At 49.5% G+C, this 16,249-nt stretch overlaps 1 protein-coding gene across 3 annotated transcripts in view; it reads right to left on the minus strand.

Moving 5' to 3' along the window:
• Positions 1–16,249, minus strand: part of LOC140393004 (protein bicaudal C homolog 1-like) — a 398,646-nt gene that overhangs the window by 5,889 nt on the left and 376,508 nt on the right. For 2 of the 3 annotated variants that reach the window (XM_072478914.1, XM_072478916.1), the window contains 2 exons: positions 16,034–16,194; positions 10,751–10,850 (listed from right to left, as the gene is read on the minus strand). In XM_072478914.1, the coding sequence (XP_072335015.1) occupies positions 10,751–10,850; positions 16,034–16,194 (261 nt within the window). Of the gene's footprint in view, positions 1–7,531; positions 7,716–10,750; positions 10,851–16,033; positions 16,195–16,249 lie in introns of those variants that run through there. The other variant, XM_072478915.1, reaches the window with a different exon arrangement.

Below are 16,249 nucleotides of genomic sequence, written 5' to 3' on the forward strand. Positions count from 1 at the left end.
CGTAAAAATGATGTCTTGATGAGAAAATGGAGACCTGTACATATGCAGGCAGATGAAAAGTGGGCAGACGTTCATCAAGTAGTATTGCCAGTAGGGTATAGAAAGGAGGTGTTGCGAGTTGCACATGTGGTACCAGTGGGAGGTCATTTGGGAATAAGGAAAACTCAAGCTAAAATCCAGAAACATTTTTATTGGCCTGGACGACATAAAGATGTAGTTAAATGTTGTCAATCATGTCACACATGTCAAGTGATAGGGAAACCTCAAGCAGTGATAAAACCAGCACCCTTAATACCCATTCCAGCATCTCAGGAACCTTTTACAAGGGTCCTAATCGATTGTGTAGGGCCGCTTCCTAAAACAAAAAGTGGGAATCAATATCTTTTGACTGTAATGGATGTGTCTACTAGGTTTCCAGATGCCATTTCAGTATGTTATATTACAGCTAAAAGGATTGTGGAGGAGTTACTTAAATTCTTTACTAGATATGGACTACCCACAGAAATTCAATCGGATCAAGGAACGAATTTTATTTCAAAGTTATTCAAAGAAGTTATGGATAGCTTAGGAATAAAACAATTAAAAACTGCATACCACCCAGAATCGCAGTTAGAAAGGCGGCATCAGACATTAAAGACAATGTTGAGGGCGTATTGTCAAGATTATTCAGAGGACTGGGATAAAGGAATTCGTTTCGTATTGTTTGCAATTAGGGATGCACCTAATGAGTCTACCAAATTTAGTCCTTTTGAACTAATTTTTGGCCATGAGGTAAGAGGACCACTTAAATTGACTAAGGAAAAATTGGTGGGTGAGAAATCGGAAATTACACTGTTGGATTATGTGTCAAATTTTAGGGAACGATTAAATAGAGCAGGTGAATTGGCTAGACAACATTTGAAAGTTGCACAAAATGTGATGAAACGGGTAGCGGACAAGAAATCCAAAGTTCGTAGTTTTGCCAGTGGGAATAAAGTTTTAGTGTTGTTACCAGTGGTGGGGGAGCCTTTAAAAGCTAGGTTTTGTGGACCGTATCAGATTGAAAGAAAATTAAGTGAGGTGAATTATGTGGTAAAAACACCAGTTAGAAGGAAGACTCACCGAGTGTGTCATGTGAATATGCTTAAAAGATACTTTGAAAGGGAAGGAGAGAAAAAGGAGGTGTTGATGATTCTAACTCAAAGTGACGACCCAAATCCAGATGACTGTGAATTTGACATACTTCAAATTAAATTGGAAAATGAGGATGTTCTGAAAAATTGGGAAGAATTGTTAAGTTACCTTCTAGAGGAAAAACAAACTGATCTGAAAGAGTTATTGATATCACATGGGCAAGTTTGTAGAGATAAATTGGGAAGTCCTAAAATGGCTATACATGATGTAGATGTGGGAAATGCTGTTCCTATCAAACAACATCCATATAGACTTAATCCTTTAAAATTGGTACAGGTTAACAGAGAAATTGAGAGTATGCTGAAGAATGGCATAATTGAAGTGGGTTGCAGCCAATGGAGGTCACCCATAGTGATGGTATCTAAACCAGGCGGGACCCAATGGTTGTGTGTGGACTATAGAAAGGTGAATGCAGTTACAAGAACGGACTCTTATCCTGTCCCACCATTGAAAGATTGCATTGAGAAAGTGGGACAATCTGCTTTTATTTCCAACTTCCGGACATGGAAAGAACCTTTAAAACATCGTATGGAGTTCTTCGATCGACTTCAGGAGCGGGTTTGGTGATGAACCTAGCCGAAAATGAATTTGGAGAAGCCCGAATCACTTTCCTTGCGGAGTTTCCGATACCCTCAAGACGAAGGGAAATAATACGATCTCCTAGCATGAATGAATTTGATCGAACAGTTGTGTAAAGGTTTTGTGGCGTGATTACTCCACTGATGAACTTGCTAAAGAAACCTAAAAAAATTCAACGGACAGCGGACTTTCAACAGGCATTTGGCTGCTTGAAAGCTGTGATCACCAATGCTCCTGTATTGGAGAATTGCAAGGGACTCTGTGGTCAGATTGAACTAAAGTATCTGGGGCGAAATTCTCCCCCAACGGCGCGATGTCCGCCGACTGGCGCCAAAAACGGCGCCAATCAGACGGGCATCGCGCCGGTCCAAAGGTGCGGAATGCTCCGCATCTTTGGGGGCCGAGCCCCAATATTGAGGGGCTAGGCCAACGCCGGAGGGATTTCCGCCCCGCCAGCTGGCGGAAATGGCGTTTGTTGCCCCGCCTGCTGGCGCGGAAATGCGGCGCATGCGCGGGAGCGTCAGCGGCCGCTGACAGTTTCCCGCGCATGCGCAGTGGGGAGAGTCTCTTCCGCCTCCGCCATGGTGGAGACCGTGGCGGAGGCGGAAGGGAAAGAGTGCCCCCACGGCACAGGCCCGCCCGCGGATCGGTGGGCCCCGATCGCGGGCCAGGCCACCGTGGGGGCACCCCCGGGGTCAGATCGCCCGCGCCCCCCCCAGGACCCCGGGCCCGCCCACGCCGCCTGGTCCCGCCGGTAAATACCAGCTTTGATTTACGTCGGCGGGACAGGCAATTTCTGGGCGGGACTTCGGCCCATCTGGGCCGGAGAATTGAGCGGGGGGTCCCGCCAACCGGCGCAGGCCGATTCCCGCCCCCGCCCAATCTCCGGTACCGGAGACTTCGGCGGGGGCGGGATTCACGGCGGCCAACGGCCATTCTCCGACCCGGCGGGGGGTCGGAGAATGACGCCCCTGATTCTGAAGAGAAATGCCGAGGAGTAGAGGAATGGATGGATCGTGCAGAGACTTTGTTCAAAGAGACTGTCAATCGAGAAGGATTTCGGTTGGAGGAAGAAGAACAAACAAAAATGGACTATATTATTATACCTGTTTGCATGTGTTGTTTTTTTTTTTAAAACGAAAAGGTATATTTACTGTGTACATTTCTTAGTGGATTGGATTAGATTTGTTTATTGTCACGTGTACCGAGGTACAGTAAAGTATTTTTCTGCGAGCAGCTCAACAGATCATTAAGTACATGAGAAGAAAAGGGAATAAAAGAAAATACATAATAGGGCAACACAACATATACAATGTAACTACAAAAGCACTGGCATCGGATGAAGCATACAGGGTGTAGTGTTAATGAAATCAGTCCATAAGAGGGTCATTTAGGAGTCTGGTGACAGTGGGGAAGAAGCTGTTTTTGAGTCTGTTCGTGCGTGTTCTCAGACTTCTGTATCTCCTGCCCGATGGAAGAAGTTGGAAGAGTGAGTAAGCCGGGTGGGAGGGATCTTTGATTATACTGCCCGCTTTCCCCAGGCAGCGGGAGGTGTAGATGGAGTCAATGGATGGGAGGCAGGTTTGTGTGATGGACTGGGCGGTGTTCACGACTCTCTGAAGTTTCTTGCGGTCCTGGGCCGAGCAGTTGCCATACCAGGCTGTGATGCAGCCTGATAGGATGCTTTCTATGGTGCATCTGTAAAAGTTGGTAAGAGTCAATGTGGACATGCCGAATTTCCTTAGTTTCCTGAGGAAGTATAGGCGCTGTTATGCTTTCTTGGTGGTAGCGTCGACGTGGGTGGACCAGGACAGATTTTTGGAGATGTGCACCCCTAGGAATTTGAAACTGCTAACCATCTCTACCTCGGCCCCGTTGATGCTGACAGGGGTGTGTACAGTACTTTGCTTCCTGAAGTCAATTACCAGCTCTTTAGTTTTGCTGGCATTGAGGGAGAGATTGTTGTCGCTACACCACTCCACTAGGTTCTCTATCTCCCTCCTGTATTCGGACTCGTCGTTATTCGAGATCCGGCCCACTATGGTCGTATCGTCAGCAAACTTGTAGATGGAGTTGGAACCAAGTTTTGCCACGCAGTCGTGTGTGTACAGGGAGTAGAGTAGGGGGCTAAGTACGCAGCCTTGCGGGGCGCCGGTGTTGAGGACTATTGTGGAGGAGGTGTTGTTGTTCATTCTTACTGATTGTGGTCTGTTGGTCAGAAAATCGAGGATCCAGTTGCAGAGTGGGGAGCCAAGTCCTAGGTTTTGGAGCTTTGATATGAGCTTGGCTGGGATTATGGTGTTGAAGGCGGAGCTGTAGTCAATAAATAGGAGTCTAATGTAGGAGTCCTTGTTTTCGGAATGCTCGAGGGATGAGTGTAGGGCCAGGGAAATGGTGTCTGATGTGGACCGGTTGCAGCGGTATGCGAATTGCTGTGGATCAAGGCGTTCTGGGAGTATGGAGGTAATGTGCCTCATGATCAACCTCGCGAAGCACTTCATTACGACTGAAGTCAGGGCCACTGGTCTGTAGTCATTGAGGCACGTTTCCTGGTTCTTCTTTGGTACCGGTATGATGGTGGTCTCCTTGAAGCAGGTGGGGACCTCGGAGTGGAGTAGGGACAGGTACCTCTGCCAGCTGGTCCGCGCAGGCTCTGAGTGCACGACCAGGGATCCCGTCTGGGCCTGTCGCCTTCCGAGGGTTCATTTTCAGGAAGGCCAATCTGAGTTCGGAAGCTGTGATGGTGGGTATGGGTGAATTATGGGCTGCTGGGGCACTCGCCAGCGGATTGTTGGTTACCTGCTCGAACCGAGCATAGAATGCATTGAGTTCATCGGGGAGTGGTGCGCTGCTGCCAGAGATACTGTTCGGCTTCGCTTTGTAGCCCGTTATGTTGTTTAGTCCTTGCCACAACCGCCGAGAGTCTGTCTGTGACTCTAGCTTGGTTTGATATTCTCTCTTGGCATTCCGGATGGCTTTGCGGAGGTCATACCTGGATTTCTTGTATAGGTCAGGGTCGTCTGCCTTGAACGCCTCAGATCTGTCCTTCAGTAGGGAGTCAATCTCGCGATTGAGCCATGTTTTCCGGTTGGGGAACGCACGTACTGCTTTCTTTGGCACGCAGTCATCCACGCATTTGCTGATGAAGTCTGTGACGGTGGTGGCATACTCATTTAAGTTGGTCGCTGAGTTCTTAAATATGGACCAGTCCACTGTCTCTAAGCAGTCACGTAAGAGCTCTTCTGTCTCCTCGGATGGTGCAAAAGTAAAAAATGAAACCATCTTGAAGTTGATGGGTTTTTTTTCCTTGGGGGGAGGTGTCATGTGAGAGTACCTTTAAGACATGGATGTTTAAGCAATGTACCTTTAAGAAAACAGTGATGTCAGAGAGTGGGTGAAGCTGGGCTTTAGATCAGCCATTTTGCAGTTTAGTTTTCAGTTTGGAGGAAAAGAGCTGGGTGTGTGTGTGTTTTGCAGTGAGCTGGATCTCTGCCATGAAAGACTATCTCTGGATCATTTGGGTGATTTAAACTCATAATAGTAAAGCCTTTAACCTGATGTGATTCTGTTTAAAGGTGTTAAGTCTCTTGGAAGTTTGAAGGAACATTTTTAGGAATTATTTACTGTTGCAATATTTTCTGAGTTACCTTTGAAGTAAGGGGTGTTAAGAGATCCAATGTTTATTTAAGATGTTAAGTTGAGTTCATGGAATAAACATTGTTTTGTGTTTAAAAACCCACGTGTCCATAATTGTAATCCCACGCCTAGGGAACAAGCCGTGTGCTCGGAAAAGCAACAAATACATTAAAGGGAGAGGTTGGCTGAACTCCATGATACATTTTGGGGTTCTGAAAACGCCTCGCCCATAACATAAGGTACAGATAGGCCCATTGTCTAATTGAATAGGGAGCAGGCAGACCAGGTTGAAAAACCTACTTCTGATTTTATACAATTACTAGTGTACTACAAGGATCTGTTTTGGGGCCACTGCTGTTTGTCATTTTTATAAATGACCTGGAGGAGGGTGTAGAATGATGGGTGAGTAAATTTGCAGATGACACTAAAGTCGGTGCAGTTGTGGACACTGCGGAAGGATGTTACAAGTTACAGAGGGACATAGATAAGCTGCAGCGCTGGGCTGAGAGGTGGCACATGGAGTTTAATGCAGAAAAGTGTGAGGTTATTCATTTTGGAAGGAATAACAGGAAGACAGAGTACAGGACTAATGGTAAGATTCTTGGCAGTGCGGATGAGCAGAGAGATCTCGGTGTCCATGTACATAGATCCTTGAAAGTTGCCACCCAGGTTGAGAGGGTTGTTAAGAAGGTGTACGGTGTGTTAGCTTTTATTGGTAGAGGGATTGAGTTTCGGAGCCATGAGGTCATGCTGCAGCTGTACAAAACTCTGGTGTGGCCGCATTTGGAGTATTGCGTGCAATTCTGGTCGCCGCATTATAGGAAAGATGTGGAAGTATTGGAAAGGATGCAGAGGAGATTTACCAGAATGTTACCTGGTATGGAAGGAAGATCCTATGAGGAAAGGCTGAGGGACTTGAGGCTGTTTTCGTTAGAGAGAAGAAGTTTAAGAGGTGACTTAATTGAGGCATACAAGATGATCAGAGGATTGGATAGGGTGGACAGTGGAGCCTTCTTCCTCGGATGGTGATGTCTAGCACGAGGGGACATAGCTTTAAATTGAGGGGAGATAGATATAAGACAGATGTCAGAGGTAGGTTCTTTACTCAAGAGAGTAGTAAGGACGTGGAATGCCCTGCCTGCAACAGTAGTGGACTCGCCAACACTAAGGGCATTCAAATGGTCATTGGATAGACATATGGACGATAAGGGAATAGTGTAGATGGACTTTAGAGTGGTTTTACAGGTCGGTGCAACATCGAGGGCCGAAGGGCCTGTACTGCGCTGTAATGTTCGATGTTCAATGGGGGTTATTTTGGTGAAACGGTGGAAAAAAGCAGTAAATGGGTGCTGTGCTAATTTAGTTTTAGAATGCAATGTTGGGCTTCATTGAGGATCACCATGATATGAAGCTGCCCAGTGTTGCTAAACCAGACATCTGCCGGCCTGCACTCAAATGCTGATTGTATGGGGCTAGATTGTTCAGGACAGGTGTTTGGAACTCTCTCCCACAAACAGCAGTTGAAGCTAGAACAGTTGTTAAATTTAAAATCTGAGATAGATAGATTTTTGTTAAGCAAATATCTGCACGTTCTCCCAGTGTCTGCGTGGGTTTCCTCCGGGTGCTCTGGTTTCCTCCCACAGTCCAAAGACATGCAGATATTGGTGGATTGGCCATGCTAAATTGCCCTTAGTGTCCAAAAAAAGGTTACAAGGGGTTATTGGGTTACGGGGATAGGGTGGAAGTGAGGGCTTAAGTGGATCGGTGCAAACTCGATCGGCCGAATGGCCTCCTTCTGCACTGTATGTTCTATGTTCTATATTAAGAGATACAGGCCAAATCCTCTGGGCAGACATTCCTAGCCCAGGCTTCAATCCCTTTACCAAGATGACATCTTGCACTAAACACAGGTAGACTGGTTTTTCGGCTCTGAACTCCATCTTAGCCAGCTCAAATGCTCTATGGCGCTGAAAGTATCCATGGAGAATCACCCCTTATGTGTTTTGATAAGAAGATAACATAACTTAAGCTTGTAATCAGTCAAATAACAGGCGGTGTCAGGGAGAATGCAAGAGTCTTCACTTCCTCATAATGGTGGAGTCACACATCTCTGTTTTAATCATTACATTTCCATGTTTAAAGCTCTATAACTCTGTTTACTCAGAGTAAATATGACTTGAGCTTCAAGTCACATTTTCTGACATGTCTAACACCTGTAGGTGGTTGTGAAACTGATTTTTCAGCCAGTGTATGTGGAACATACGATCACTCTCCGCTTGACCATAAACAGGGTTTCACATATTAGATCAGCCAAGCAGAAAATAGTTCTGAAACAAACCACACAAAGAATGTTACTCAGTATATCTCTCTCAAATACAACTGCAAAAGCAGGTGTGTATTAGGTCATTTTTAATCACTGGGTTTCATGTACCCAGTACAGAGGAGCACAGATTTCCTCAACTAATCATTGGGAAGGCTGAAGGCATCAATTTCAGACCCCACTGAAGACTCTGCTCCCCAGTCACCAACTTCATTCCTCTCCTCAGCAACTGCCTAAGACTCGGTGAAGCCTTTTGCAGCCTTGGTATGATATTTGATCCCAAAATTAGCTTCTGATCACATATCCATGCCATCGCCATGACCACCTATTTCCATTTCTGTAATGTCACCCAATTCTACCTCATCTCACTTCATCTGCTGTTGAAACAATCATTTCATACTCGTTACCTCAAGACTTGACTATTCCAATGCTCTCCTGACCAGGGGCGTCATTCTCCGACCCCCCGCCGGGTTGGAGAATCGCCGGGGGCTGGCGTGAACCCCGCCGCCGTGAACCCCGCCCCTGCCGGTTGCCGAAGTCTCCGGCACCGGATATTCGGCGGGGGCGGGAATCGGGCCGCACCGGTTGGCGGACCCCCCGCTGGATTCTCCGGCCCGGATGGGCCGAAGTCCCGCCGATAAATTGCCTGTCCCGCCGGCGTGGATTAAACCACCTTTTGAACGGTGGGACAAGGCGGCGTGGGCGGGCTCCGGGGTCCTGGGGGGGGGGGGGGCGCGGGGTGATCTGGCCCCGGGGGGTGCTCCCACGGTGGCCTGGCCCGCGATCGGGGCCCACCGATCCGCGGGCGGGCCTGTGCCGTGGGGGCACTCTTTCCCTTCCGCCTCCGCCATGGTCTCCACCATGGCGGAGACGGACGAGACTCCCTCCGCGCATGCGCCGCCCGGAGATGTCATTTCCGCGCCAGCTGGCGGGGCAACAAAGGCCGTTTCCGCCAGCTGGCGGGGTGGAAAGTCCTCCGACGCCGGCCTAGCCCCTCAATGTTGGGGCTCGGCCCCCAAAGATGCGGACATCGCGCCGTTCGGGAGAATTTCGCCCCAGTTTCCCGTCTTCTACACTTTGTAAGCTTGAGGTCATCCATTTGCTGCCTGTGTCTTAACTCACAGCAAGTCCAGTGTCACAGTTATCCCTGTGCTCGTTAGCCTCAATTACCTCCTCGTAAATCAACATCTCGGTTTTAAAATTCCCATCCTACTTTTAAATCGTTCCATGGCCTCACACCTCCCTTGCTCTGCAATCTACTTCACCTCCACAATCTAGTGGTTAGCATTGTTGCTTCACAGCTTCAGGGTCCCAGGTTCGATTCCCACTTGGGTCTCTGTCTGTGCGGAGTCTGGATGTTCTCCCCATGTCTGCGTGGGTTTCCTTCGGGTGCTCCGGTTTCCAACCACAAGTCCCGAAAGACATGCTGTTAGGTAATTTGGACATTCTGAATTCTCCCTCAGTGTACCTGAACAGGCGCCGGTATGTGGCGACTAGGGGTTTTTTGCAGTAACTTTGTTGCAGTGTTAATGTAAGCCTACTTGTGACAATAAAGATTATCCTAATGCCAGATCCCTGCTCTACCAATATCCTGAGGATTCTGCACTCTTCCGATCCTGATCTTCTCATCATCTCAGTTTTAATTGCCCCACCAATCGTGGCCATGCCTTTAACTGCCCAGGCCCTCAGCTCCAGAATTCCTGCCCTAAACCTCTCCAGCCGCTTTAATTTAAAAAAAGTCTAGAGTACCCAATTATCTTTTTCCAATTAAGGGGCAATTTAGCACGGCCAATCCACCTACCCTGCACATCTTTGGTTGTTGGGGTGAGACTCACGCAGACACGGGGAGAATGTGCAAACTCCACACAGACAGTGACCAAGGGTCAGGATAGAATCCAGGACCTCGGCGCCATTAAGCAGCAGTGCTAGCCACTGTGCTACCGTGTCGCCCCTTCCTTCCGCTTTCAGGATGATCCTTTTAAACCAACTCTTTAACCATGTTTTTGGTCATCTAACCCAATATCTTCTTCCGAGGCCTGGGGTAAAAATCAGTTTTCCAACACACCTCTGAAACACTTAAGGCGCAATTCTCCCATCGGGAGACTAAATCCCGACGCCGGAGTGAAAACTGGAATGTTTCACTCCAGCGTCGGAGGCCGTTCACAGCCCCCTATTCTCCCGCCCCGGGGGGCGAGGAGCGGCGCCGCGTCATTTACGCGTGCCGAGCCTTGCCGCCGCGTAAAAGCGGAGTCGCATAAATGACGCGACCGCGCCGCGTAAATGATGTTACCCGCGCATGCGCGGTTGCCGTCCTCCCTGCGGCCGCCCCGCAAGAAGATGGCGGATCGATCTTGCGGGGCAGCGGAGGAAAGGAGGTCCTCCTTCAGAGAGGCCGGCCCCTTTTGAGCCCCCCCCAGGTGCAGGAACCCTCGCCCCCCCCACAGGCTGCCCCCCCCCCCCCAGCATTCCCGCGCTGTTCCCGCCGGCAGCGACCAGGTGTGGATGGCGCCGGCGGGAACCCGTCGTGTTGGGCATGCCGCCCATCCGGGCCGGAGAATCGGGCCAGCCGTGATTCGCGCCGGGCCGGTTTGGGGGGGGTGGAAGAATCGCGTCGGGGCGGCGTGGCGGGACTCGTGTGGCGCCCGGGCGATTCTCCCACCCGGCGTGGGGGGGGGGGGGGGGGGAGAATTCCGCCCTTAATGTTTTCCTATCTTAAGGGGACTGTGTTGTAATTCTAGTAAAGGGGAAAGATTCTGCATTAAGTCATTAATTACCAAATCTCTGAGACTGATGTCAAACAACTGAAATCGAGCAGGGCCCTGTATAATTTAGGCAGTGCTGCAGTATTTAAATATGTGGAGCAATCCTTTTCATTTCCCACAAATCTTTCCACTTACGTTGAATTCAGACACTCGCAAAACGTCGGAACAGAAAACTGGTGTCCCCGATGCTGCTTTCTTTCACCATTTCCATTGCCTGTTTTCGGTTTGCTACCCTCTAACCAAGACAAACAACTGGCTGAAAATATAAATATGTACTAACCTGAAATTGCAAGCAGCATTTTCCTTCTGGCACCAAATGTGGTAATTCCGAGCTCCTTCAAGTCCTGGTCAGTCAGAGTGAGGAAAGTCTGAAGGTCAATCTACAAAGTCACAAGGAAGAAAGAAATCAATACATCTTCCAGAACGAGAGGTCACAGTTCACAGAGAACTACTTCTCGCAGAGGGTGGTGAATTTGTGGATTTTGTTGCCCATAGTGCGGTGGTGCCTGAATCTTCAATGGTTTCAAGGAGATAGATATATTTCTGATTAAAAAACAGGTCAAAGGAATGTGGGGAACAGGCAAGGAGGTGGATTTGAGACCAGGAAGAGATCAGCTAAGGTCTGATTGAATGGTGGAGCAGGCTAGAAGGGCTGAATTGTATACTTCTGCTCCTAATTTCTATTTGTTCCTATGTTCATTTAGGATGATGGAAGTGGATAAAACATACCTCCTCAGCTTTTATGCCTGTCTTCCTCCTATTGCTAGTTTTAAGGCTTCATTTTGCATTTAATGATTTCTTATACACATGATAAAATACTGCCCACTGACATATCTTCATTTTAGCATGATGTTGTGACAATCTAATTCATGGTCCCTATGTTTTAGAAAATAAATTTTGGTTTAGGAATTAAAATCTTAACTGCTGAAAATAATGGCACCTGATTGAGAAACCGATGAACAACCCTGAAGTGAATGCAATTTGAACAAGCTTGCAGTTTATTACACTAAAAAATTATGTTGACTTAAGAGATCAACAATTGGTAAGGCAAGATTATAAACAGCTGGAGGATTGCTCTTGGCTTTGTTATAATTCTAGTAAATCTGGCAAGCATTATCCTATCTTTTGTAGAAATATAAGAAGTTACATGGGGCGAAATTCTCCCAAAACGGCGCGATGTCCGCCGACTGGCGCCCAAAACGGCACCAATCAGACGGGCATCGCGCCGCCCCAAAGGTGCGGAATGCTCCGCATCTTTGGGGGCCGAGCCCCAACATTGAGGGGCTAAGTCGAAGCCGGAGGAATTTCCGCCCCGCCAGCTGGCGGAAACGGCCTTTGTTGCCCCGCCAGCTGGCGCGGAAATGACATCCCCGGGCGGCGCATGCGCGGGAGCGTCAGCGGCCGCTGACAGTTTCCCACGCATGCGCAGTGGAGGGAGTCTCTTCCGCCTCCGCCATGGTGGAGACCGTGGCGGAGGCGGAAGGGAAAGAGTGCCCCCACGGCACAGGCCCACCCGCGGATCGGTGGGCCCCGATCGCGGGCCAGGCCACCGTGGGGGCACTCCCCAGGGCCAGATTGCCCCGCGCCCCCCCCCCCCCAGGACCCCGGAGCCCGCCCACGCCGCCTTGTCCCGCCGTTCAAAAGGTGGTTTAATCCACGCCGGCGGGACAGGCAATTTATCGGCGGGACTTCAGCCCATCCGGGCCGGAGAATCGAGCGGCGCGGCCCGATTCCCGCCGAATATCCGGTGCCGGAGCGGGGGTCGGAGAATGACGCCCATGGTTTCCCAGAAACAAGAAAATGTGGGCATTAAAAGGTAGTTAAATTGCATTTCTAACTAGCAACAGGTTGTATGTGTCACATTGTCATAGAGATAGTGATTCAGGGTGAAAGCTTGCTTTTTTTGTTTAATTTATCTGAGTGCGTGCTGATAGAAATAGTCAGTTCTCTTTGGAAACAGACAGAGGAAGTTTTACCTGTGCTTTGGTGGGGACTATGGGCTGGATTCTCCGCACCCCGACGCCGATATCAGGGGCGTCATTCTCCGCCGGCGGGAGTCTCCGTTCAGCCGGCGCCCGGGGGTTTACCGACGGCGTGGGGCTGCCCCACAATGGGAAACCCCATTGACCGGCCGGTGTTACGGAGACTCCCGCCGGCCGGTCGGCGCAGAAATGTGGCGGGGCGGGTAGGAGAATTTCGCCCCAGATCCGGCGCCGGGGTGGAGAATCCAGTTTCACGCATGGAATCGTGACCAGCGCCAGTCCCTCAATTCTCCAGCCCTCGAAATACGGTGTACTCAGACCGTGGCCGCCATGGTCGGGGGGTGGGCCAATCGGAGGGCGGGGGGGGGGGGCTCATACGGAACTGGGCCTTTATTGTGCGGGCGGTCCGGGTCGGTCGCATGGCCGATTGGGGGCACTATTTCAGGGGTCCAGGTCTGTGGTCTGTGTCCGCCATGGAGCACGGCGCAGCCGCTGGAGGCTGCCGCTGTGCGCATCCGCGGCCTCTGACCCGGAAATGCGGGGGGCCGTATCTGCAGCTGGAGCTGCGGGCTCCACGACGGCTCCCTGCAGGGCTGTGAATGTGTGGCCTTTTGACGGCTGAAACGGAGAATCCAGCCCTACATCTCACTCGATTGAAATAGCCAATGTAAGGTTTAATGTTCTTAGTTTGGCCTGCATTTCAAGAGAAAAAAATAATTTCATTGTTCACTGCATGGAAGGAGGGTGGGGCTCTCTTTCTGCTTGGATTTCATGAGCAAAATGTAGATGCCTAGTTTGAAGCTAGGTGGGGATGAAAGGAGGATGAAGCTGGTAATTGACTTCAGGAAGCAAAGTACTGTACACACCCCTGTCAGCATCAACGGGGCCGAGGTGGAGATGATTAGCAGTTTCAAATTCCTAGGGCTGCACATCTCCAAAAATCTGTCCTGGTCCACCCACGTCAACGCTACCACCAAGAAAGCACAACAGCGCCTATACTTCCTCAGGAAACTAAGGAAATTCGGCATGTCCACATTGACTCTTACCAACTTTTACAGATGCACCATAGAAAGCATCCTATCAGGCTGCATCACAGCCTGGTATGGCAACTGCTCGGCCCAGGACCGCAAGAAACTTCAGAGAGTCGTGAACACCGCCCAGTCCAGCACACGAACCTGCCTCCCATCCATTGACTCCATCTACACCTCCCGCTGCCTGGGGAAAGCGGGCAGTATAATCAAAGATCCCTCCCACCCGGCTTACTCACTCTTCCAACTTCTTCCATCGGGCAGGAGATACAGAAGTCTGAGAACACGCACGAACAGACTCAAAAACAGCTTCTTCCCCACTGTCACCAGACTCCTAAATGACCCTCTTATGGACTGATTTCATTAACACTACACCCTGTATGCTTCATCCGATGCCAGTGCTTTTGTAGTTACATTGTATATGTTGTGTTGCCCTATTATGTATTTTCTTTTATTCCCTTTTCTTCTCATGTACTTAATGATCTGTTGAGCTGCTCGCAGAAAAATACTTTTCACTGTACCTCGGTACACGTGACAATAAACAAATCTAATCCAATCCAATCGAAATCTACTGTGACCCTCACAGAACGTTGTGGCAGAAAGCACACAACATAGTTATATTGGGAAGCTATGAGAAGAGAGGTGGATATCTACTGGCAACCTGAACAAAGAACAGGCATCTATAGTTGTGAGATCAGTAAAGGAAAATATGGAGGGTGAAAACCCAGAGTTAATTGAAGGAAGTCCATAACATCTTACCTCGGAGAACTAGCTGGAAGAGTAAGGAGAATTAAAGTAAATTCTAGATGGTTGAGGATTGGTCCCAGGAAAACTGAAGAATAGAGCCGAGTTTAGAGCATTAATCTTTATAAACCATAGTGTTAAGTTAATAGTAATAATAATAACCTTTTATTGTCACAAGTATGAAGTTACTGTGAAAAGCCCTTAGTCGCCACATTCCGGCGCCTGTTCCGAGTAAGCTGGTATGGGAATTAAACCCATGTTCCTGGCCTTGTTCTGCATCACAAACCAGCTGTCTAGCCCACTGAGCTAAACCAGCTTCATTTGTCCAATTATGTTTTTATTTAAAAAGTTGTAACATATTGGGTGCTCAGATTAAACATTATAACGGTTCCCGACAGGATCGTAACACTGGTAATGTGTGGAGCAGTCCCCCACACAAGTCAGGAACAGTCAACCCCAATTCTAGTTGGGAGATAATCAAGTTAAAAATGATATATTTCCATCTCTGTATCCAACATGTATTGCTGTAACCTTTGTGGTTTGGTGCAGATAAGTACACTCTCAGATAAAACACAACTGCATGTGGAAATGAGTTGGAAAAGATAAAGTGATTTAAGGGGTTTGTTTACTATTTTCACCTATGAGCCTTTGGATCAAGTCCAACTTATGTTGACAAGATACAACAATGGTATCTTCCATGAACTGAACTGGTGTCTCCTCAATCCAGCTTCTTCTGTGCCTGACCCCACTGTGGAAAGCTACCCAACAATTAAACACCAATCAAGTTAAACTGAGATACTCAATCAATGCTCGAAGATTAGAATGTGGTAGAGTAGACTGCATTGGTTCAGCAGTGGCGTGGTTTTGTGGTTTAGTTAAGATACAGTAATGAGTCAACATTCAGCTGGGGCTTTGCATGCCCTGGGAAAAGTAGGATATTGGACCACTGAGAAAATGTCTCAGTTCGAGATCAGGGGCGAAATTCTCCGGTATCGGCGCGATGTCCGCCGACAGGCGCCAAAAACGGCGCAAATCAGTCCGGCATTGCGCCGCCCCAAAGGTGCGGAATCCTCCGCCCCTTGACCGGCCGAGTCCTAACCTTGAGGGGCTAGGCCCGCGCCGGACTGATTTCCGCCCCGCCAGCTGGCGGAAGTGCCCCGCCAGCTGGCGCAGAAATGACATTGCCGGGCGGCGCATGCACGGGAATGTTAGCGGCCGCTCACGGCATCCCCGCGCATGCGCTGTGGAGGGAGTCTCTTCCGCCTCAGCCATGGTGGAAACCGTGGCGAAGGCAGAAGGAAAAGAGTGCCCCCACGGCACAGGCCCGCCCGCGGATCGGTGGGCCCCGATCGCGGGCCAGGCCACCGTGGGGGCACCCCCCAGGGTCAGATCGCCCCGCGTCCCCCCCAGGACCCCCGAGCCCGCCCGCGCCGCCTTGTCCCACCGATAAGGTAGGTGGTTTAATCCACACCGGTGGGACAGGCATTCTAGCAGCGGGACTTCGGCCCATCCGTGCCGGAGAATCGCCGCGGGGGGGGGGGCCCGCCAACCGGCGCGGCGCGATTCCCACCCCCGCCGAATCTCCGGTGCCGGAGAATTCGGCAACCGGCGGGGGCGGGATTCACGCCAGCCCCCGGCAATTCTCCGACCCGGCGGGGGTTCGGAGAATCTCGCCCCAGGTTCCTTACAAAACACTCCACACAAACAAATTTCCTTTTATTTCAAAGCACGCAGTAAGAAAAAAAAATGTTTTCAAGCATCCCTGGGTTGTGATATTATTGACATTCAATGAGATGTGGTCAGACTTACCTCTTGCTGCTGGAAGATATCCGTGTATTTGCCTAAACCGAGTTTGCTGAAAAGTTCGGGCAATTCCGAGCCTTTGAAGGAATTATTCAGGGTGCAGCCATTACTGCCCATCAGAGAGGAAATGCAGTCCATGTAATTGCTGCTGGTTAAATAGTGCTCAGCTGCAGAGACAAAAAGATTAAACATTACATCCAAAATCTGATACGGAAGAATCTT

Source organism: Scyliorhinus torazame, chromosome 16 (genome assembly GCF_047496885.1).
Source record: "Scyliorhinus torazame isolate Kashiwa2021f chromosome 16, sScyTor2.1, whole genome shotgun sequence".
NCBI lineage: Eukaryota > Metazoa > Chordata > Chondrichthyes > Carcharhiniformes > Scyliorhinidae > Scyliorhinus > Scyliorhinus torazame.